Below are 25,113 nucleotides of genomic sequence, written 5' to 3' on the forward strand. Positions count from 1 at the left end.
TGAGAAAAAGCAGAACTTCGAGAGGGAGTTCTCCTATAAGGAGATTACTAAAATCCCCAAAGTCAGCAGATCTGTGATACAGTGCAGGCTGCATTTATTTGCATCCTTGGTAAAAAAATAAAATAAAATAAAATAAAATTGGGTAAAAAGCTTTAAAGGAAGTGCATCTTTTACTGCTGTATAGCATAATCTCATAATCGGATTTCAGTGTTTATTTGCCTGAACATCGCAGGTCATTATGCTCCCGAAAGATTCGATTAAAACTTTCTACGTTTAATTTGGCAGAAGGAACCAGATTTAAAATGATTCTCCTGCTTTAAAGATGCACTCAAACAACGTTTGAAAGGGAAACAAGCCCACGGCATAACAGGATCTCCACCATGCTTAAAAGTAAGGGCTTTTAATGTTTGTCCTCAGTTTTGTGGCAAACCTGCCTGGAGAAAATTTATTTTTTATATTTAAGGTGGTAGGACAGACAAAAAAAAAAACAGGTTTTCCTGAAGCGACTCCCAAACAATTGTTATGCATCGGATGTAACAATTTTTATGTAAATACCCCAGTTCCTTTTCTCAGAGTGATTTCAATTTGTACCTCCTTTACTCTGGACTTCAGTGCTTGTGCTAACAGGATGAACTTCATAGCTCAGCCTAACATTTGTCTCATTTCTGGTTGTTTAAAACTCTACTTACTGTTGTGCCTGTAGATAATAGCAATCGCAGGCGAGGTTGAATTTGAATCCGCCGTATTTGAACACTGTGCTTTTGTGTCTTTACCCGATTTGAAAAGCGACTTTGTGTCATAATTAAACTTCTTTTAAGTTTGTGTGAAATTACACTAGAGCCATAAAGCTATCGTGTATTCACAGTAGTTACTCCAATGAAATTCAAAACATATTCACACATAATTCCAAGCGATATATTTTTAATAAAAAAGAAAACCAAAAACAGATGGATCCACATTCAGGCAAACAAAAGCCCGTTTCAATCAAACCTTCAGTGAGAAACAAGCGTCGTCGTAACAAAACTGTGAGAACGGGAATGCAAAACAAACAGCCATCATGCTTCCAGTGCAAATTATACCGATATATAAAACATAAATAGGTGTACAGTTAAGAGTTTAAGTCAGGAGAACGTCTTTATTCCCAATACTTTCACAACGGAATATGTAAAGTGAGAAGCGATTGTAGAAAACTAAAGTGACTCTGAGGATTGTCCAGTCTGCACACGGATTGACATGAACTCCTGTCAGATGTAGCCAATGATGTCCTTGCATATTATTGGCTGTCGGCTGCCTGACTTCATCAGAGCTGCAAAGTGGTAGAAGTCTGAGCCCAGCTCATTGATGCCCGAGTGGGATTGGTGGAAAAACGGGACTTTGGGCTGCGACGGCACAACAGGACAGGACAGACGCTTTGGAGCATTGGCAGCTCTGTTAAGACGATCAGAGTCTGTGGACCTCATCCTCACTCTGTCCTCCACCGACTTAGAGAAGCCTGACAGTTTCTTCCTCATGTTGCCAAAGAAGCCTCTCCCCAGTTTCCGCCTGGAATTCGGTTTCAGTTCTGTCGGTTCCGGACAATCTGGCAAGTCCATCCAGTTCTGTATGAGGTCGGCGAAACTATTGTCGCCCAGAACCAGAGGCTGGCGGTTCCTCCCTCTGGTCAGTAAGGAGTTGGTCCAGTCCTCTGGGTCACTGACCTCAAAAGACGTCCACGTTTCCAGGCAGGCGTCGGATGTGGACTTGGGCCGAATGCGGCCGCTCGGTGCCCGGTTCATCCGCGCGCAGGCGGAGGACGAAACGCGCACGTTCCTCGTCCTCCTGAGGACGACGCTGTCGTCCTGCCAGGACGCCTCGGAGTAGCCCGAGTCAAACTCCAAACTCTTCTGGCTGCAGGGAGAGCGCAGGTCCCGCGTGAGGCTCAGTCCCAGCCTGCTGCTCGCGTCGTCATCCTCGTTCTCGTTCTCCTCCTCCAGAGGGCTGGCTAGGCAGCAGGCCGAATCGTAGGTGCTGGCCGTGCTGGCGTCGGACATCCGCATACGTGCCCGCTGCTCCCGCTGCAGAGCCCGCTGCTGGCAAGCGCGAGCCACCGCAGAGTGACGCGCCAGGGCCGGTAGCTGGCGGTTGAGGGGAGCGAGAGGACGGCGGACTTCGGGGCACGCTTTCCGCAGCTGCTTCAGATCTTGCAGAGACCTCATCATGTAGTGCATCTGCTCCTGCAAGCAGTCGCTTGAGTCACGCAAGCAAAGCTGAGGAGAGAAGAGAGAAAGGGTCATTGTTCAATCCACAACAATTGTGACATATAACCCCACAAAGACACAAGGCAGAAAGCTCCTACGCCTTACTTATAACCAAAGGCTTTCAAAAAGGACTTGAGGGCAGGCTGGGGCCTGTCCTGAATGAACACCAATCAATGACTAAACGCCTTTTCTCTTTATCTAATCCTACAGACCAGCTGACCTGCCGCATAAAGAACACAGCGATTAAACATTTAGACATCATGATCAGACATGTCTGTTTGTCCGTTAATTTACTCAACCGCACCAACACCTTGAGTGAACGCCCTGCCTTCAAATCAACCAAAAAACCCACACCGGTCTAACTGCGCCTCAATTTCTTAATCGGCGCAATCAATAGTAGCGTTTAGGAGGAACACAGAAGCCCGTGGTTCCTGATTTAACTCCAGAGGGTCCCGTTTCTTTCTATGCGTGCAGCATGGAATACAACGCTCCAGCTTCCTCTGCAGCTCACAGAGCCGATTGGTCCCAGTCAGCCGGGGAGACAGACTGAATTCGAACGGCGCACAAGGAGTCATGTGATGTTGGATGTGAGAAAGTTTAGGAGGACAAGTAAAGTCAAATCCAGTGTATTCGTTTAAGACAACTTTGAGTCTGCTCAACCATGCCAAAAACATGTGTCCAAGCCTTCTACACTGGAAGAATAACAAGAATATGCAAACAGAACCAGCAGAGCAGAAATTGCTGGAACAATTTCAAGACTCCAGAAGGTCAATTTTTTTTTTTTTTTTTTTTTTTTTAATTTTCAGCTTCTGATCCATAATATAATGATGAAATAGATCTGACCCCAATAACTGGTTACATTTACAGGCATTTGAAAACATTGACCACCAACAGAACAGTTTTCTTCTCCTCTCTTCTAGAATATTAGTAAGATTCACCATTATCATTTTTTTTCTTAAGACTGTACCATTATTTCCAGCACAATCCTGTTGCAAACGTTTCAAGTTTTTAAACTTTCCCTCTGTTACTTCTAACCATGAGCTCACCAGGAAAAATACAGCAGGAAATAGAAAATGTACTAAATCACAAAATGTTCTGCATGCAAATAATCGCGTTTGTACTTATAAACAAACCCGAATGACCAGTGACAAGTACATTTCCTCTGTGTTGCAGGAAAAAAACAACTATAAACTCCCAAATGAAGGAATCAGGGCATCACTCAGCCAACAGCTGCTGCAGAGTTGTGATGATAGCAGCCTTGTCTGAACATGTCTAATTAGTTGTATGTTGCACTCCATGTCAAATAGGTCTAACTGAAATATATATTTTATCACATGTGGTTATTTAAAAAAATAAAATAAAAAAACAAGTAAGACGTGCACTTACCATCTCGTCTAGTTCTCGTGTCTCAAATTGTCACCTCCTGCAAAAAAAAAAAAAAAAAAAAAAACACACACATGACGGACCCGATTAAGAATCGAACTGTCTCTTTAAAATGAAATCACTACAGGATTGTTACAGTACAAACACTTACTTCTGATGTGACCTTGCTTGTTCAGCGGGTCTAATTCGTCCCATAAAGAGAAAAGCGTCCCGGGTCGTTCGGTGGTGTGGCAGAGAAAACACAATTTCCAGCTTTGAGTCCTGCCGTCTGAGCTGAGGATGAAGAGCAGCGGAGTGGATATTTCACTGCTGTTCCACTCCCACTACAGCTGGGCGCTCAGCAGCCAATCAGCAGCGACCCGCGTCTGAATGAACCAATCAGAAAGCAGGAATCTCGTTGCACAAATTTACAAACCCCTGAGCTTCGTGGCTTGCTTGCTTTTTACTGCCCTTTACAAATGAAGCCACACGGAGCTGTTAAAACACATCTAAAATTATACTGTTGCTTTGTCTTCTGTGCAACAGCTGCACTCTTTGTCTATTTGTAGAAGTTATAAAACAAAATGACTGATGGCAGGAGTTCAGTGGGAAGGATCTTCACTAAACTATCGTTCCAATTTGCAATTACGAACTGTTTCTCTCACATCGTTTTGTTGTAAAATGTGACCAATCAGAATGCTGCATAAAATACAATTATAACAATTTAGCAGAGGATTTTTAAACTCCAAACTTAAATATAGATAGGTTTACTACATAAATAGCAGCCTCTCATATTCAGTGTTTATTTTTATGTGTGATATCACTGCTGCAGATCAAATCTCCCCTCCAAAAAGCTAAACTTCTGTGATATCACAAAAGATACATCTCGACTTCCTCTGAGTACTATTTATTTTTGTTTACTTGGATTCTGTCTGAGCACAGAAAAATGCTTGAGAATGTTGCATGGACTGTGTAGCTAGAGGATCAGGGCAGAAGTGGATTTTGCAATCAAATATCCTCTTTCATCATTCGTCAAACCAGGCTGCTCCTAAAAAAAAAGCAAAAAAAAGCAAAAAACATTTACTCTGGTTGATGTGTTATTGTAAAGTGATTTTTTTATTTTTTTTTTGGAGGGGCCCAAAATTTTCACAACACCCATTGCGATCAAAAGTGATCGCAATGCATACAGATGTAAAGTTAGCCCAATCAGTTATCCTCACCTTACATGAACAAGCGGTACAGCATAGAATGTCTCCATCATTTCAGTAAATCATGGACTCGGCTCTCAGGAAGAGAGATGTTCTTGTCAATGCAGTGACACTGTACTGGTCTCTTTCAAGTGATACAAGCAGAATACAACGTTAACGCGTGCTGTACGTACACAAGATGAATCAAAAGTTTTGAAGACCGTCGTCGCCATTTGCTTCTATCTTGGCATCCGTAGCATCACTCATCATGACTCATGAGGTCCATCCATCCATCCATTCTCTTTACACCCTTGTCCCTCAGTGGGGTCAGGAGGGTTGCTGGTGCCCATCTCCAGCTATCGTTCCGGGCGAGAGGCGGGGTCACCCTGGACAGGTCGCCAGTCTGTCGCAGGGCAACACAGAGACACACAACCAAGCATACACACACTCACACCTAGGGGTAATTTGGAGAGGCCAATTAACCTGACATGTTTTTGGACTGTGGGAGGAAACCGGAGTACCCGGAGAAAACCCACGCATGCACAGGGAGAATATGCAAACTCCATGCAGAAAGACCGGGGCCGGGAAGGCAACAGCTCTACCAACTGCACCACTGTGCAGCCACTCACAAGGTCCTTGAAGTCAAATTGAATCAAATACCCAAAAACTGAATTCGAAAACAGCTTTGAACATTTCAGAGTCTATGCAGAAATCTTTCTGCCATGTTTCCCAATGCCAGCTGTTTTAGCTTAATTCCTGTGTTTACAAACCTCAATTAGTGGGGGGGGGGATTTTCAACAAGTCTTGCAAACGGATTTTAGGAATCCTACATAGAAATCCATACTTTCATTGCACTTCTTTCCGTATCGTTTAACATTTTGTTCTTGAAGAAAAAAAAAAACTTGACGGTATTCACATCTGAAATGTTGGAATTGCATTTGTGAAGCAACCTTTTGCATAAACTCAACGCCTTTAAGCTTGTTGGAAGCTGTGTGACTTTTCAGCTGTCTTGCCTCTCTGTACTGCATCAACCTGAACCTTCACGCTATTTTTCCTCGTCGTCTGCACCATTCATTTGGCCACTTCGGCCTCACGCCCTGCCGTCAGCAAACTATTCATCTGAGCGAATACGAAATGCACACATGCAAATCTGCACCGTCAGTGAGCTTTTGGACCCTGGCAGTCATTCGACGCTCCACTTCTCCGTTCGCAGCATTCAGAGGCCTGATGTCTGTGCTAAGCTGACGGAGCGAGGAAGAATGCTTTGACTCCTCGCCGTTGACGAGCCATTGTTCAGGTGCAGATTTGACCTCACTGAGTCCAGCATTAACATATGAACAGAGATAACATGTCCTGACCAGTTCATCCAACACAAAAAAAATCAACCCTGATATGGAATACGACTTCTTAAAATGCAAACTCAATCATTCATCTTTTTTTTTTAGAATGTCTTCTCTTAATTGCGTTATCGACACATGGTTTGTTTTCTTTGTGCATTGTTTAAAAAAAAAAAAAAACCTAAAGAGAGCAAGATAACCACATGAAAGAGTTCAGTGTGTGCTTTTCAATTTGCAACATTAAACCCAAAAAAAAAAGAGGGGTGGGGGAGCCAGCAATTTTGGTTCCCCTACACTCCAGCAGCTCTGCATGAAGTAAGTAATTATACAAGAGACAGTTTGAAGGACTAGAGATTAATTCAATTGTACACATCTTCATCCCTGCTTTCCTGAAGCCTTAATGGGCTTTAATATTGTAAAAGTGGTGCTTGACCAAAGATGGACTCGTCGTTCTCGTGTTTAGTGCCATACGTCTAATTCTTGTGTTCTGTTATTGTCACCAATGTGGCGGGATTATCAAGGCTGGGAGTTCAGGCGTCACTGACTCAGAAGCAGCTTTTCACATCATTTCTCTTCACTTTGTCCTGCCCGGGTTTGTTCTGTTGTTTTTACACCCACAGATGATTTTATTTTTAAAAGGTCAAGCCGTTGCCTACATCTGGATTTAAGGGATTTAAGAAGAAATCTACTGTTTAAAGGAAATGTAATGGGTACGATTTCTTTTAAAACTTTCTTCAAAGATTGCTTTGTTTTAGGGTCACATGCAAACAGTTGTTTTGCAAAATTAAGAAAACAGATTGCGTCTTTAAAGCCTTCAAGAATCTCCTCTTTTTCTTTCGGACACTGAAGTGTTGCACTCAGGGTTACGCTTTCTTGTGCGACTGCAGACGTGGAGCTGCAGCGCCCTCTAGTGAACACGGTTCAAACCAAATCAAGTTTTTCTGTGGTTTTGTAAGAAAAGGACCAACAGCCCAGCTGGGTGAAGCAGAACGGAAACTCAGTTCTTTATGTCTGATTTTAAAACGATTTAGATTTATAATTCTTTATTAGATATTTAAAGTCCTTTCCCTACACAATCATTAAGAAGACGGCTGACTTCACAGTTGTTCACCAGAAACTCCTATCTCAACTAAAGGAGAGAGAGAGGAAAAAAAAGACATTGATTAGATTTGTATATGAAGGTTGCGGAGTCCGGAAGAAAAGTGGACAGACCCAGAAATCAAGTTGTTTAAGGGCCAGTGTGACGTTTTTGTTTAGTTTAATTTAGTGAGTCTTGTTGATGTCGGTCTACCAGAAAACTTTAGAGCAACTCGCGTTTTCCTGAGCTGACGAGCTTTAAGACGATGCCAATTTCCATCAAGAGTTTGAACCTGTTTACACTGTTAAAAAGTATCAATACCTGCCACAAAAGCGTGACTTCGCAAGTCTAATTCTGTATTAAATCCTCATTAATGAATCTTATGTAGTATTAAAAATGAAATTAAACTTCAGGATTTCATGAGCTGCAAGGCACAATCATTAATGTGAGCAGAAATGAATGCTTGTGATGAGTCACATTTTAAATTCTAATGTAAAATAAATGAGCATTTTCAATATTCTTAAAGCTAAAGTAAGCAAGTTATCATTTGTCCATGACAAATTAATAATAAAAGCTAACCTGTAAGCCATAACTTCTCAAGCTTTTTGTCAAAAAAACAAAACAAAACAAAAAATTCTAGGTTTACGGAGTCCATCAAAGAACTTTCACTTTAAAAACCCTTAAAATCAAATTAAATCACAAAACTGGTGGAATACATAAAAAAAAAAGTTTCCATCCTTAATGTGGTTTAAAATCACCTTATTTTATTCAGACCTGAGAGTGGAAATCAGGTAAAACCAGCCTGGTTGATGCTCCAGTGACATTATTCAGCAGTTTTACTTCGACTGCATGCCTTACGGCACGTAACGCCTCTCAGCTGCTGGAGACGCTTCCAGTTCAAATACAAGTTTAGGCACGTTGCCGTTGGGTTGTTTTAATCCAATGATCTAAGTTTTCACATTCTTTTCTGATATGAACTTTGATATGTAGGAAAGCATGAGAAAAATTTGCAACTTTTTTTTTTTAAAATAAACTATTCTACTTCTTTCCCCTTATTGATTCATCAGGTTTCAGCTGCTGGAGGCATGAACACCACAGACAGATACATTTCATTTTTAATTAAAATGATTTTTGTATTGACTGGCCACCAGGTGGCAGTATCAGTCTGTGACATATACATGTGCTGCTTGCAAAAGAAAAAAAACTGAACAATTTGCAAGTTTCCAAAGGCGAAGCTGCAACATTCAATTTGAAAAATATACCTTGACAAAAACAAAACACACCGCAGGAATTCATAGCTTAAGTCTTACATACTTTTAGAAATATATGCAAGCACTGACATGGATTTTATGATTATACTTTTAATATAGTTACATATTTTAGCTGCTTTTATCTTTATAATTTTACCGTTTTTGTAATTGCTAATGTTGAGTGTAGCCATTCTGCCTATCTTTCCTCAACATCAGGACTCTAACCTTTTATTTTATTTTCATAATTTAAAATAATGACACAGTAGCTTTAGCCGCAACTCTACAAATTTGCATCGGACATCGAAGCAGCTTGCGTGCGTCTGCTACAGCCCAAGAGAAGACAATGATGTGCATAATTTGATGATTATGGCTTAAAGCTAATAGAAACCAAATATTCAATTAACAACATAAGCTAATGCAAAAAAGAATCATTAGTGCAGAAACAGGTAAAGGGTATGAAGTAGAAGATGCTCCATGAAGAGCCGAGTCTTGAAGTGATTCTTCTGGATAGACGGGGAGCCCTCATCCTGGTCAAACTCGGTAGGCTGCTCTGTAACACACGAGTGTCTGGATGTGTGTCCATGTGGTGTGCACTCGACACCTGGCTTTTAAGAAGTGCTATATTGTTGTAATAGTGGGTTTGAAGTCATCTGTAAGGTTGGCCATGGTGTCAGCCATCTTCCTCTTGACAATACCGTGTAGAAATGAAATCAGCGTCTCCACAAGGCTCGCTGAAACAGAATGAAGTGCTTTAAAATGTCCAGGTAAACCGTGGCTCTGACTTTGGACTTGATAAAACACAGTGGATCTACAATAGCAGAAGATATTGCTTTATAAATCATCACCAATTGTGGAAATGTCACCTTGGTGATGGCCTGGTGACAAAGAGAAATCAGAGCATGCAACCTGTTGCTAGTGCACGTTTTTCTATCACACTTTTTCCTTCCCCTAAACTTTCCATCATCGTCCTTGGACACCGCATTTTTTGAGCACCAACAGAACATTGCTACATTAATTACTTTATTTGTCCTAAGAGACATTTCATTTTCTGATAAACTGAATGTAGGGCTTCAATAAGCCGTTGGCCATCGACATCAAAATCAAAACTAAATGCTTGAGATACATCACTGTGTGTACTAAAGTCATCATCCAATACCTTTTCAATTGCATTAACATTAAGATGCACCTGTAAAAAAAAATAAGCATACTGCTGTGAGAGTACTTGCATTAAAAAAAAACAGAACAAAAACCAATATGCAAGAGTGATTTCTACTTTATTTAAATTAAATCATATAAGACCAATATTTGTATTTTTTTAAAACCAAAAACACTACTAACCTTTTTTTCTGAATTAGATTTTGATATCTCTTTAATAATCACTATGTATTCATAGATCAAAGACTGAGGAAAAAAAACAAAAAACGAAAGAAAACAAATTTAGGAGCAAAGTAGGACAAACGGTAATGAAAGTATATCTAGGGAACTGGCTGTAAACAGAAGTAAAGGCACAAAACATACTGCAATAGACACAGAAATGAATAGTAGTATAAAAAGTGATAGCATGTTAGGTGCACACAAACTTTAAATACACGTTAGCATTTTGTCATAAATTTTCCCCTGCAGGTAAAACCTTTTTTTTATTATTTTTTGCTAAAAAAAAAAAAAAATCTATTTTTTTTTTAATCATTTTGTAGGAATGTTAGAATAATTTGTGCAGATTACAGAGCTATTATTGGTCCTGTGGAGACATGCAGAATATATGGTTTAGCTATGAATGATGAACCAATGTAAACAGTATTTTAAAAAAAAAGCACTTTTTTTTTTCTCTCTTATGAATCTCATTTCATGTCCATATGCTTCTTCTGCATCTTAAAAAATAAGTTTCACACGATTAAACGTTTCATAATTTGAACATCAGGATCTAAAAGTTAAATTTAGGTGTTCCTTTCTCTCCTTTAGCAATTGAAAATGAATGAAAAACAATATAAAATAATTGTTGTTTATTTTTGCGGTCAAAGCCCAAACAGTTGAGCGACTGGATCGGCAATCGTTGGAACATCTGGAAGGCCCGTTGGGTTTTCTGTCTCCTAGGTGTCTTTAGAATAACAAAAATAAAAAGCAGATTGAAGCAGAAATCGTTTATGGACAGTGCAGTTATTCGTGGTGTGTGTATAAACGCCCCCGTCATGGTCATCAGAACTGTTCAAGTAATCTAAAAAGACAAAAAAAAAAATAAAATAAAACAAATGAGTCACAGAGAAAAACATAAAACCTCAATCGAATCTCTAAGTGAATGTCTCCGGCCTGACCTTGATTCTTCCTTGGATCGGCTTCTCAGAAGAGGCCGCAGTCCTTCAGGTTGTTCTTGATGATGACGTCGGTGACCGCGTCGAACACAAACTGCACATTCTCGGTGTCAGTGGCGCAGGTGAAGTGGGTGTAGATCTCCTTGGTGTCCTTTTTCTTGTTCAGGTCCTCGAATTTGCTCTGGATGTAAGCTGCAGCCTCTTTGTAATTGTTGAGGCCTGTGGGACACGAAGATCAACATTATCTAACAAGACGACATGAAAAAAAAAAAGCAGGTCTCACTACACTTATTTATTTTTTTTTATGTTAACTGTGCATCACTTTCCTCCTCTTCACAAATACGCACTACGTTTTGTTGGCCGATGGTATGAAATCTCAATGAGGAAGACAAAAGTGTGAACGCAAGCCACAGGCTCTGGTAAAATGAAATGAAATAAAACGATGTACAACAAACGTACGACTTTAAGTTGAAAACATGATGTTCCGTAGCTAAATGCAGACCTCAGATTGCGAATCTGTGCATGCGGAACAAAAAGACTGAAATTTGTATGAAATCAGACACGTTAATGTCAGAATATGCAAAACAGATCCACATAATTATTTAAATCTACTGAGAATGATGAGATGAAGAGAAGCAGATTATTCTTTGAGGGTCTAAGCTGAAGGTTTATGGCTGTATAAATTAAGGGGCTAAGTGCACAGTTATTACATCGACTCTGAAGCACTTCCTACGGCGTCAGAATGTGTATTTACTTTCTGAAGCAGACTTTGTGGAATCATTACGAGCTGCAGAGACTAGCTGGCATTCATACAGTACCAGTGTACTCAGGGAAGCAGATGGACAGGGGGCTGTGCTCAATCTTCTTCTCAAACAGGTCCATCTTGTTGAGGAACAGGATGATGGACGTCTCCGTGAACCACTTGTTGTTGCAGATGGAGTCGAACAGCTTCATGCTCTCGTGCATCCGGTTCTGGGGGCGACAAGCGCGAATTATCGAGAGATTAAAGAGCGCCAGCCGGGCAGAAGGAAATTAGTTAATCGAAGCCCCCGGCTGCCCTCCTTGTGAAAACCGTTCCTAGGAGAGAGAGAGAGGCCGTGCAAGAGATCTGAAGCCGTTTTGAAGTCCGCGAGACTCACCATCTCCTCGTCTTCCGCCAGCACCAGGTCATAGGCGCTCAGCGCGACGCAGAAGATGATAGCTGTGACACCCTCGAAGCAGTGGATCCACTTCTTCCTCTCCGACCGCTGGCCGCCGACGTCGAACATCCTGCGAGAGAGACGGCGAGTAAATGAGACGCTTTCACGAGGCAGCAGGCGGCAAAGCAAACGGTCTTCAAAGTTTCTGTCTCGTCGTCTCGTAAGAGCAACGTCTGATGTACATGCATCGTTCTCCAATTTTGCTGGTATTTTTCTTATAAAGTAAAGCTGTGGTAACAAGAGGACTTAAAGACAGGTGGTGACTTGATGGCAGCAGGGTTTTTTTTTTCTCCACGACTAGATAATTCGTGTAGGCGGAGTGAGGTTAAGGAAAAGAAAGAGGGCGCTTATTATCGCCAGGCATGACGTCCGACTGGTTCGTTTTGAGGGTAACCGAGGGCGAAGAGAGCGACGTTCTGAGGAAACTTCAGGAATACAACGTCGACACCTCAGGTTTCACGTTGCTAAATGTTACTAATTAGACGATTGTGTCGGTTTCACAGACCTTTAAGAGGCTGAATAAGAGCTGACTAACCGTAACACACTTCACGCAGTTTGGCTCATCTTCATCACCGTTTACATCGGTTTTATCCAGAACAGTCATTTGAATAAATGAGGACACCCTGCAACAGCCCGAGTGTTTTACGAACATGTACTTCACGTAACAGAAATGAACACAACACCTGAAAACTCATTATCAATAATGAGAAGAACTTAAAGCAGCAGTATTGTGTATTTTTCAGGCATGTAGACCAATTTATAGAAGAATCAAGTAACCATGCTACATCCAGTTCTTATGAAAATTTTGTATTTAAGCTAACATAACTTATAAGAAATTTTATTTTGCATCATAGCCGCCCCCTGAACCCAAACACAAAATGAAAAGCATTAAAAAAAATACTTTCTATAAAATGCTGATAAAATAAGTCTTTTTCAGTGAGAAATATATTTGGAAGTGCAAAGCTCTGGGTCCAGTCAGAACTAGAGCTCACTGAGCACCGACTTAAAAAACCCACCTAAATATCTTGCAGCTGAAACTAATGAACTGGGCAAACCCACGTCAGAGTCACTGAGTTTTGGGAGTAACATTAGCTTTTAGGGTATCCTAACTTTTTCCTCAGGTACGCAATGCATATTTGTTAATGTATTTTTTGAAATTATTTATTTTTTTTAAAAAAGGTACATCTTTGAGTAATTGAGCAAGAGACCCTTTTTTTCCCCTCTTAGACCTTCACTAATATACACAGCCTATTAATGTCCTGCCGTTCAGAAAGCTGAAATAAAAGTAGGTTTTCAAATGAAGAGACCGATTTTTTGTGAGGGGAAAAAAAAAAAAAAAAAAAAAAAAAAAAGGATTCTCACTTGAAATGCAGGTCCTTGAAGGTGAAATGTGTTTCCACGATGCCTGTGGTCTTCACCCGGGTTCGCAGAACGTCCTGCTGTGTGGGGATGTAGTCTGACTTGGCTATTCTCTCCAGGTCGTTAAGGTAGCTGAGGAGAAAACACACGTGTCAACACGCATCTGTGAAAGACTGCTGTCTCGCCTCGGCGAGAAAGCGTCGTATGATGTTTTGGAGTAAATTGTAAGACTAAGAGGAAGTCCTAACACTTCAGTAAAAGCATAGAATAAATGAAAGTTTGTTTGTTGTAATTGAAGAGTAAAAGTAGTTTTGGTCGTGTCATTTCATTTATTCTTGGAGTAAAATGCCTTAATGTACCGAATCTCTGGCTTTTTAACCGACAAGAAAACCCTTGAGACAAACGTTTGCACGGCATGCAGACTACGTGCAAATATTTCAGCTCCTACTCCCTACACGAGTGTGTAGGAGCAGCATCACGGCCGTCATCGCAGAGAGTGATCGTGACCGCTTTCAGCAAACATGTCAGACTTGTGCTCGATTTGTTCATTATGATGAACAACTGCGAAGAAGCTGAATTCGGCAAGCAGCTGCAGTGTGACAAGAAAGTGTAAAGCTGAAAAATGCGACGGCACAAAGAACACTTGGGAAGAAAGAGGATTTTTTTTTTTTTTCCACAGAGACAGATCAATGACAAGGTTGAGGTCTTTTGAATCGATTCAATTTAGTATTTTCCGTCTTTGAATCTGTTACAAGCACAGAGGTCTGGCGGGAGGCGTGCCACTTCCCTTGCTCACACTTCATCTTCCCCCTTCCTCTCTCTGGCTCTCTTCAAGTCCTCCGACATGGATTAAGGCCCGATGCCAGACTCATTTAGTCCACCCTTATATCAACTTACTCTCTTAGCACACTATAAAACCTTGATGAACCACCATCTGGTCGTCCACAACCCCCTGCAGTTTTGGCTGAGAAGCAGACGCAGAAAAGTTTAGATTACGCTAGCCAACATAAACAGGACAATGTCAATGTCCCGGCGAGTCGGATCCTGCCTTTACCGCGGCGCAATCGCTTCTGAAACACGTTACGGTGTCCTACAGACGCAACCTGCAGAGGTCGCAGCCCCGTCAACGAGCCGGTCCAGACGAATCAGAGCAGCTTCTTCGTGCTGCGGCTCGTAGTACGGTGAACAAAGGTTTGTATTCTCCAGACTTCTGTATCAGATCAACCCCGAGGGTCACGGAGATAAACATCTCTTGCATCCTAACCACAGAGTCTCACTGCTGCCGTTACACTGAGCAGCGAGGCCAGCGAACGCAGCGCTCCACGGTGGAGGGTTAGTGAGGTAATAAGGCTTCACGGAGGAGGTCGGGACTGAATGAGCAGCTGCAACAGGTTACTATTGTGTTAAGTACAGGCGTTTCAAAATGTGTTGATTTATGAATACGGCGTAAAAACCATTCAGACCAGCATCCAGGAATGGCTTAAAATCTAATTTCTTTACATTACTTGGCATATTTTTGCTCATTTTATGATAGACCAATCAAAATTTGGATATGAAAATAAGAACTATAACAAAACTGGTGTCTACGAAACAACATCAAATTCTAAATAACATTTTTTTTTTAAATATCCAAGTATGAATTATTCTTAAAGGTATCACTCTGTGCATTTTCCTTATGTTATGACTCTTTTTCTGACTTTTTATTTAATATTATTGGTAAACATTGAGATTATTCTAAATCTAGAAGAGTTGAGCCACGTGTGAAAATGCTGCAGACTAAGCAAGGCAACATTTTAAAAGTTACAGTTTCAAACTAGCGACAAATTTACAATCGGGTCATTTTGATGGCGTCATATTTACTGAACAGCCGACTGCAGGCCGACTGGTCAGTCAATAACTTGAAAACTGCAACTAATTTTAGCAAGTCTTCATTTTATACAATTTTTCCTTACTTTATGAAAAACTAAATCTACACAGAGATATTTAATAGATTTCCTGTTTTCAATTAAACGTTGCAGCAGCATGAAGCTGCGGCGTTCCCACTCATACAGTTAAAATCCTTTACTGCCCCCACGCCAAGTCGAGACACAAACACGGAGCTTAAAATTCAAGTGCTCATCTCAGGCTACTGTCGCACAAACTCACTATGCTGCGGAGTCGTTGAGCTGATACTCCCGGGCCCGTGTGAAGCAGCTCTGGACGCCGCCGTCCTCCCACAGCCGCTGGATGACTTTGGACAGGTCTTCTGGCAGGCTGCCCTGCTCCTCTGCATCTGCAGACAGTGAAAACAGCTGGCGAGCATCGTCCTGCGGAGAACACGCACATGAAAGGCGTCATTTGAAAACTGCTGGTGCCGTCAAGGAAATGTGACGACATTTACAGTTTTGTTGCAAGTGCAAGATTTTTCAGGAAAATGCATGAAGAAAGTAAAAAGATGAGCGAATAACAGCTTATGCTGACGTGCTCTCTTCATTGTGATTAATCATTATGCTTTCATTAATAGTCAACAACGGCAGCAGAAGAAACAAAAACGCAGAGTCTCTTGTTTGTCCAAAACAAATCAGATAACAGGAGATTAGCGTTGTTACTTAGCCAACACACAGACTTGATGTTATGCTGCATGTTAAGTGTGGTCTTAAATGTTTTAAAAATTATTATTCTGAGCCGTTTACTGTTTTTGAAAGAGTTAAGACAGAAAAAAAATATATATATATATATATTTAGACTACATTATCTGAAGTTTCCAATTAGAAAAAAAAGGAAAGAACAGATTAGTCACCAATCAGCCTGAAACTGACAAATGGAAGTAATCTAGAATGTTCTGAGTTTTACATCTGCAGCGAGTTTCTGTAACTATAAATATCACTCTGCTGCCTTGTCCTTTTCATGCCCACGCAAACAACTTTAAGGTCAACGTTTCCGCGGCGTCGACCGACCAAGCGGCTTGCGAGACATTTACATTAATGCCGACATTAATCAGAGCAGAGCAGCGGCAGGAGGAGCTTTCTGATCAACGGAACGGAAAGCGCACCTGCTGCATTCACCTTCGTGACGCCACTGGCCCTGTGCGTTTTCACCTCAAGACAACGGCTCACATAAACCTTTAGTGTTTGCTGTGCAGGGCAGACTTCCATGTATTGGTTAACCATTATCCGGGCCTCGGAGCCATTGTCAGCTGCAGCCCACAGGAGGTCCACTTGGCTGACGTGCCACACAATGTGCACAGTGCAACAGTGAATAGATTTTTCGAATGGCACCAACTGTTCTTTGCGATAATCAGAAGGAAATGAAGAAGAAGACCAGATGCCAACGTCTTCAACTGTCCAACTCCAGCGATTAACCACACCACTCTGCAGTCATGATGAAGGTAATAATACAGGTGAACAGGTGTAAAAAGAAGCAACATCCTTATTTACTCTGGTTTTTATAAATTAGAAATAACTTTAGAAATCACAGCTTACATAAAACCGTAGGCGTTTAGGCTGAGTTAACGCAAGACATAGAGGAATAAATATATTGCGTCCGTTTATACTGTATGTAAACATCTGCTTTCTGCTGAACGCAAAGGAAAAAAAAAAAAAAGAGATGAGTTTTTCCATTGCTGTAACTGTCTAAGTCTAAATATTTTACTGGGAGCTTCCCCGTTGAGAAGTGGCTGTTTGCATTTTCCTCCAATAGATTTCTGCAGGCGGCCATCTTCAAAGTCTGTCCTGGTGTTTTGCCCCCCCCCCCCCGACTCCCCAACCTCCAATAATAACTATTCCACCTCATTTAGGAGATCTGGACGGACTCTGCAGCGTCAGTCCCACGGGGTAAATGTGATGAAAGCTAAGGGTTCAGATGGAACCAGCTGAGATTTTATCTCTGCGTTTCAAGCATCTTCATTGCACAATCCTTATGCAAACATCCAGCAGGTTCAATATTAATGTTACGAGCTCTAAGGTTTTACGACATCAAAGACCAAAATCTAGTCATTTTTACAGTCGTGGCGTTATTTCAGCAGTGATTCTTGGTCCTAGAAAGCAAAAGTGTGTGACTCCAAACCCCTACCGTTCTAGAACTGTCCTCATATTCGATCTTCAGGTTGCTCATGGCTTTGATGATGGCCATGATGGACTGGATTGTGTTGCTGTAGACCACTGCTCGGTACTGCTTACACTCTTCTTCTGAATACCCGTCTTCGTGAATAATCCTGGAAAATGAAGCAAAGCATGAAAACGGAAAAAACAACAGGGCCTAACAGAAGAAATAAAAACCAAGCTTTATAATAAGCTGCATTGAAAGCAGCACATATCCCCGCCCTTAAATTAAATTAAATTATGGTTTGAAAAATCTGGCTAGCCTATGATCTGAAATATGCAAGTGTGACAAAAGGGTAAAAATAAAGACATGTGGTAAGGAGCAACACTTTCCATATCACTGTAAAATCATTGGTTTGTTTTTTTTTTTTTTCTTGTTAAAACATTTTATTACCGAAAAATCCACCGAGGGACACATAACAAATATTTACTCATTTTCTGAGATTTTGGCCCGAGAAATAAAAAGCAAGACGTCAGTGTGTGACTGAAAAAGCACGAGGCTAAACGAGAAGCTGCTCAGCTCGGAACCAAACAGAACCATCTCCCCCGGTGTGTCACGGCCAAGATGCTCAGTAGCTGTGTGCTGTGCTGAATGGGATCTAATTAAAATTCAAGTGAGCTCACAGTGAGACACTGTGAGCTCCAGCCAAAATTACTGAAAGCCCATGATGTTTTCATCCTCATACAAACAATACAAATGATGTGTGAAGCGTTTAAGCACCAATCTTGAGTGTCTTGAAGATGATTTTTTTTTACTAATGTCCCTGAACACAAATAAATTTAATCTTTATTAAGCTTTTCTTCTAAGAATTAATGTCAAGCCAATTCAAATATATGCAGACATGCTAGTGTATAATTTCTATACAATATATCAGCAGAGGTAATAATAGAGTAACATGCAAACTATGGCATACTTGTAGAGGAGCTGGATGGTCCAGGATTTCCAAAATGTCATATCAGAAAATATCTGCAAAGACCTTCAGTAATTGGTTTATAATTTATAATAAAAATATGCTAAGGTGCATGTTTAGGGTTGTGATCTGGAGCGTTTTGCAGCATCTGGATGAAGTCCTGTTTTTACCCCCATCCATCCATCTTCCCCACATCATTACGCTCCTTCACCCTGTTCCACATGCTTGCAGTGTCAGTGACATTGGCTTGTGGCAAACTGTAAATTCAGTTTCTTTCGACAAAGGGTTTCTCTTCCAAAAAAGGGGGTGGGAAAAAAAAAAAAAAAAGCCAGATCTTTAGAGTGCCCAACTAAAACCTGTTGCGTTAACAGGCTGTCCCACCTGAGCTGTGGCTCTCTGCAGCTTGTCCAGAGTTACCAACGGCCTCTTATCTGATTAATGCTCTACCTGCCCAGTCTGTCAAGTTTAGATGGATGGTCTTGGTAGGTTTGCATTTGGGTCACACCATTTCCATTTCCGGATGATAGATAAAAGCTTAGGACTGACATGTGCCGTTTCTCCTCGTCTTTATGTTGTGTTTTTCTTAACAGTGTTCTCTAACAAACCTCGGAGGCCTTCGCTGAGCAGGTGCATTTATATTGGGGTTAAAGTGCGCACAGATGACTACATTTAGTAAACGGGTCACTTCTGACGTTGGTACTGGATTTTATCTATGGGTTTTAGGTTAAACGGGGGCTGAATACAGTTACTCACCACAGTGCTAAACTTTTTTACCACAAAACAGTTGCAATAAAGTATCATTTCCCTTTCATTAAATATTTATGAGCACCTTTCAGTCGACCTATTACAAAATAAAAAATAAAAAAAAAAACCCATTGAAATAGATTGTGGTTGTAATGTGGTGAAAAGCAAAATGTTCAACGGGTATGAAGACTTTTCCAAGACGGAAGAGTCTCAAGTGAATTTTATTCTGTGATGACAGCTCATGTTCCTGGTGCTTTTACTTAGCAAACTACAAAGAATTACTTTTCAAAATGTTACATTTGTTCGACGCACCTCTGATGATATGCTGCTTCCAAAACAGTAAAGCTCTTGGAAAACATGGATCTCGTTCCTTAAATTTCAGATCTTTTCCATGTAGATAGTCTCAAGTTTAAATCAGCACATCTATGTAAATAACTGCTAACTCGATTAAAAACAATAAGCTGGGATTAACGAACGGGAGGAAAGGCGAAACAATGAGCAGCTACTCACTTCATCTGCTTCACAATGGTGCTCTTCCCCGACTCGCCAGCACCTGCACAAAGAACAAAAACAGGCAGAGGTTAAAAATATGCTCCTGTTAGCTGAGAAATGTAAACAGGCAGCCAGCACGGCTGTCGCACATCTGGACCCTCGTCTTAACCCCTCCGCCCCCCCTTCCTCCTTTGGCTTCAGCACATTTTGCTCCTGGGCAAACCGTCTGCTCTTCCTCAGTCTGTACCCACGGATACTCTGCTTTCTCTAAAAGCCACTCGGCCGTCCACAACCCAAATTTAGATCACAGTACTTAATTTCCCACGCCTGCCATTCTAAACTACTGCGTAGGGACCACCTGCCGTAGTGTTGGCCTTTTTCTTCTTTCCAGACAAGTTACTAGATTCTGGTTAACATTTTCATGGAAATGTCTTGCACTGTCAGGATATGGTTTTTATTTGCCTCTGCTGTGTTTATTCTAACAGCCTGAGGGGAAGAGAGAGAGAGAGAGAGAGCTCATCTGCCACAAGGAATCCTAACACTTCACACACACACACACACACACCCAGAGGTGCCTGTCTGTGCACTCTCCATTCGCACTAGCCCGGGGTGAAGCCTTTCTGGGATGACCCTCAAAACACACAGCTATGCTGCATGCAGGCCTCACACACAAAATGAAGCCTCTGGGTGGAGATGAGCCAAGAACTTTTCCACAGACAGCTGTCAGGGAGTTCAGACCGACTGATAAATCAGAAAGCAGGCTACATTAAAACCGGGAAGAACATCTCGTGTTCAAAATACGATCAGAAATGAAACGGGAAGAAAATGAATTTCTATCCAACCAAGTGACATTCTTTTCTTTATTTCTTTTTTATTTACTCTCATAGTTATAACGTTCAAACATGTCTAAGAAATTTACAAATGAGAATAATGGAGCATCCCTGCTATTAATCAGCCATTGTCTGTAAAAATATGATGAACTCAGAACCTGTTTAGACCTTAAACCTGGTAAGCTGTTACATTTTAAGGATGCATTTGAGCAGCTGGATGGACTTTCACTTTCATGCCATTCAAGGGCAGCAATCAAGATTTACAGATGTAATTTACAAACAGAAATCATAAGGCTCAGCGTGGCTATAGGGCATATTATGATGAAAAAAAAAAAAAAAAAAAAAGAAAATCGCAAAACCTTGTATAAATTAAAAAAACAAAAAACAAAGCTATAAGTGAAAGTGCGCATTAGGGGACAATATGCTGCAGAAATAAAGACTGTTTACAACGCAGTATTTGTTGGGGATTCTATTCTAAGAGTCAGAAATTTACACTTCGCCTGCCAATGCTATTTGTAGCTAATTGGAGCTTTGCTGCAGCAGACGGATGACGGCGCTACAGATGCTGAAGATGGTAGAAAGTGTCTGACCAGATGAATTAAAAAAAAAAAAAAAAAAAAAAAAAGAGGGCCAAGAAAAATGGGGATTTCTTTCCACTCTTACCTCACCATCACATGATTCAACAATAATATCGACATTGCATCATGCTGCCTGTGAAACAGGAACTATCAAAATGTCTGTATCATGTCACAAAACAACAGTGATTGGACCAGGAGAGGCTTTTTAGCCCGGTGATAAAGACAAATGTAGGTCTGGGTTTTGGAGCCCAGAGAGTCTAAAGCCCCTGACAATCAGAGGTAATCTAATTTAAGAGGTAATCCATTAATAATTGTTTGTTTTACATAAATAAAAGGCTCTCCTGTTTATTGATCTTCTAAAACAACAAACCTCCAAGTATGTAATTGTCAGGACTTACAGATTTTGCGTTATGATTCACCCATGTATTTTTTGATGGTTCTCTACAGAAGAAGGAGGCTTGACAGCAGCCCCAAGTCTGAACTGTTGGCTGCATCAAATATCCCTCCATAAACTGCTGGGACTGAAACTACATCGTCGATATCTCATTTAGATGGGAGAGAAAAACTACAGCAGAATACACCCTTAATTTTGCAATGCACACAATATATCGTAATCCCAACATCAGTCTGTGCAATACTCATATTGGAAATTACTGTTTGGAGTGCAATCACCGCACCAGATGCTCACATTGGATATAAGTGGCATTGCTCAAAATGCTAAAGGTCACAGATAAGATACAGAAAAAAGAAAAAAAAAAAATAAGCACCTGAATTGTTACTGCAAGTTTTTCCCAATGTATTATTTTCACCACAAGATTTTCTACAACCCTGCAGCCTTAATGCACACCAACATTAAAGGCTTTTACTTTGAAATTTGAAATAAAGCTCATTATTTATGCAGTCAGAATTATGAAGAAATAGATTAACATCTGTTAATGTTACAAGGTCAACGTACAGGTTAGCTTATTGGTGAAAGATTGTTCATTGATTCAACTCACAAAGCTCAACTCAGAGACTTTAAACATGAATCTGAAGTAAAACTCAATTCCACACGTGGGACTTTACTCGCCATCTCTGCTCCGCTCTTTCCAGGGACTCTGGTCAAATATGATATCACACCGTAGCCATAACCAACCAAACTAGCAACCCAATTATTAGACTGAGCGTACTTTAGAAAACATTCGACAATTATAAACTAAAATTGATCACGGAAAATTTTAAGCAAACACCCAAATTAGCTAAAAAAGGAAAAAAAGTCAAAGGTAAAACTAAAGATTTTAACACAGCAGTCTTTGACAAAAACAAGGAAAAAAAAAAATCACAACTTGTCCAAAAAGCACATAAAGGAAAACTGCAGTTTGGTGCAAAACAGATGCCTCTGCTTAGCAACAGGGCAACATGTAGGACAGTTGTGGCTGTTTCTGACTCATAGGGGAACATGTGAAAAAATAAAAATAAGTCACAGTAGAGGAATGCCAGTGAAAGCTCCCCAATAATTTCAGTGGTACAAGCTGTAACACATGCTTGTCCTTGACATTTCAAGACGGTTATGGAAGAGGTAAATGCAGATCAGCTGCTCTTGCAGAGGCATAAATCTACCAGCAAGAACATTTCAGGCTCATTCATTGACGGGTTGACGTTGTGACCGGCAGAGACGACCCAGACAAACCAGGGTCAGGAGTCCAGCTGCAGGCAGGCATCAGCTAAAGGTGCTCCAGAGTTTCTGCTGTGGTTTTTAATGCAACTACTACAGAGCTGATGAGGAGAATCACTCATTTAAATGTACAGGTGTCATGGGGATTCTGATTTCGTTTCATATGCTGTATAGGAACTGAAATTAATACATCCACCTTTCTTGATAGCAGATGAGAAATCAGCTGCTTTGAGCTGCTGGGTAATGACATTTAATCAACATTATCCCAGGGGAAATCTGTTTTTCCTCCTGTTGTACAAAAACCGCTGCAGAGGAATGAATGCCAGGCAGCACAGCAAACATAAAGACAGTCATTGTTTTATTGTGACGCTTCAGCTTTTACCTGCATGCACATTTGGAGGGAGACAAAAGGCAAAATTACCCTCATTAAGAGCTTTTGCTGATGAAGACGGTGTCATGCTGGCAGCATTTTTCCGATTATCTTACGCTGAATACAGTCTTATTCAGAATGATCCAATTAAAATCCGGGCATCGTGCTGTTTTAAATTAGTACTACCGCCCTGATACGAATGTTATGTCATATGCTGGTATTTCTAGCATCTTGCAGCACACAAAAAAAATCTGTTTTAAAGTGCATGGCCTCTGCTCCAACAGTCAGTGGAGAACGGATTACTGTGATAAAGGCTCGGCGGAGTAGGAGGATGTAAAGTAATTAGTATCATTGAACCAGCAGTAACGTATAACCAGAAAAAGGGATGAAATACTCTGCAAGTCTGCATCTTGGACTGCTCCGCCCCAAACAAAGTGCTGAGGAAGCATGTGTTTCTCCATCAGTGGCTGTATCAGGGCAACGAGCGGCTTTTTAAAAGGTCAAACAAAAACAAATGATGTATTAGAGTTTCATTACTTCGACAACCTCCCTGCAGTCCAGCCGCATGCTTCTTACTGCTTGCTAGAGTTTCAATGCAGAAGTTATCCAATAACGCATGCAAACAGCGAGGCCGAGTGTTTTCAGTTGAGCCAGTTGAACTTGCATTGCCATGGGGAAAATGAAAAGTCACAAAAACCATAACACAACCCAGAAACACACGAGTGAGTCGAGGACAAACTCACCTTTCGGTGCCTTTGGCTAATGATCTGGAAATGCACCATTAACCAGCCTAGAAATACAGCATAAGCATGGGCTGCTTACTGGTAACAAGGTATAACAAGATTTTACAGTGTTGCAGTTTCAAGACTGCTAGTGTAATTTTATTCAACTAAGAAGTTTGTTTCTCAAAGGATATCATTACACAATAATGTGAAACGATTATTAAAAAAATAACAGAAAAAGAAAGACTAAGTTTATTAAAAAGGGGGTATGTAACGTCGACATTTTTTATTATTTTACACTTTAAAGTAATATTCATTGGCATCATAAGAAACAAAATTTCTGACCAGGTGCTTAAAGCTAAATCTTCCAGCAGTATAAAAAAATTTGACCTATACTGTCAAAAATGAGCAAACTCTAGTGTGTCACTGCACATTGAAATAATTTTATTTTAGGTTGCAACTCCTCAGAAGTCCAAGTCTTTCCAAAAACTGATCATAGTTCTTTAACTTCTGACAATAAATACTTTTACACAGCTTTAAAAAGTTTTTAAAAAAGCAGCATATTGGAATTTGTGCACCAAATTAAAGCTTTGTGACGTTTGATATCCTATTTTTATGCCGCCAACACAGCAGTTACACATAATATTAATTTTTGTAGCCAATCTTCATGCTACTACCATAAGACTGTGAATTTCGTTTTGTTTTTTTACCCAAGGTCATCACGGTGTGAGAATCATATACCAGCTTATGCCAACACAATGATAGTAGAAAAACAGAACACAACGACCCAGTCCTCTTGAATATTTCAATCTCTTGTTTTCTGCAGAGAAGGGATCTTGGAAGAGATGCTGAAGATGCGTCACCCTCTGCTTTCTACAGGCCAGTGGCAAAGAACAGCGGAAGGTTTAAGTGTGCCAGGCAAGCTTTTTCCATAGGAATTCCTAATACGCCTGCAGCATGTCGAGCTCTGCTGGTGAAACGAGATGAAACAGACAAGTTGGAACATAAATGAAAAAAGAATGAGGGCTGCTCATGTGTCAAGATCCAGAACGAACTTCTTTTAACAATCCACTTATTTCTCTTTGTGCAGTTCCTTATCATAAAGCCAGAACTTCCTAAGGCCTGAAATGTACATTTTTGAAAGACCTTCCCCCGAGTAGCGTTGAGGCTTTTTACCATGTGTGTGTGTCTGGAGGGATGTGCCTGTGTTGGGAGCAAGCACAGCCTGTTCTGGTGGGACTGAGAGCAAGGCACAAAGGCAGCAGTGTGGGTCTCTGCTAGCCAAGAACACAAACCCGCTGTTGATGTTTGGGACTGGACTTCTCCAATCAGCGCTCGAGCTCAGTAGTTATTCACACTGCTCCGCCGGCTTTCACCCAGCATGACAACCATCTTAACAAGCCCCCAGCCAAGATCTT

The 25,113-nt window shown here is 40.8% G+C and overlaps 2 protein-coding genes across 2 annotated transcripts in view; both read right to left on the bottom strand.

Moving 5' to 3' along the window:
- Positions 1–904: 904 nt before the first annotated feature.
- LOC106918491 (PAK4-inhibitor inka1-like) lies at positions 905–3,952 on the bottom strand. Its single transcript, XM_014988316.2, has 3 exons — positions 3,772–3,952; positions 3,624–3,660; positions 905–2,246 (listed from the first exon to the last, which is right to left on the bottom strand). Exons 2-3 carry the CDS (start codon positions 3,624–3,626, stop codon positions 1,245–1,247), a joined length of 1,005 nt encoding a protein of 334 aa, XP_014843802.1. The 5' UTR covers positions 3,627–3,660; positions 3,772–3,952; the 3' UTR covers positions 905–1,244.
- A 5,754-nt stretch (positions 3,953–9,706) lies between these two features.
- Positions 9,707–25,113, bottom strand: part of LOC106918490 (guanine nucleotide-binding protein G(i) subunit alpha-2-like) — a 47,494-nt gene continuing 32,087 nt past the window's right edge. The window contains exons 2-9 of the mRNA XM_014988314.2: positions 19,560–19,602; positions 17,366–17,507; positions 15,461–15,621; positions 13,319–13,447; positions 11,897–12,026; positions 11,576–11,729; positions 10,761–10,976; positions 9,707–10,663 (exon numbers count right to left, since the gene is read on the bottom strand). Of these exons, the coding sequence (XP_014843800.1) occupies positions 10,786–10,976; positions 11,576–11,729; positions 11,897–12,026; positions 13,319–13,447; positions 15,461–15,621; positions 17,366–17,507; positions 19,560–19,602 (950 nt within the window). The 3' untranslated portion in view covers positions 9,707–10,663; positions 10,761–10,785. The remainder of the gene's footprint in view (positions 10,664–10,760; positions 10,977–11,575; positions 11,730–11,896; positions 12,027–13,318; positions 13,448–15,460; positions 15,622–17,365; positions 17,508–19,559; positions 19,603–25,113) is intronic.

This window comes from Poecilia mexicana, unplaced genomic scaffold (genome assembly GCF_051168715.1).
Source record: "Poecilia mexicana isolate PSO_F unplaced genomic scaffold, ASM5116871v1 scaffold_5, whole genome shotgun sequence".
NCBI classification, from domain to species: domain Eukaryota; kingdom Metazoa; phylum Chordata; class Actinopteri; order Cyprinodontiformes; family Poeciliidae; genus Poecilia; species Poecilia mexicana.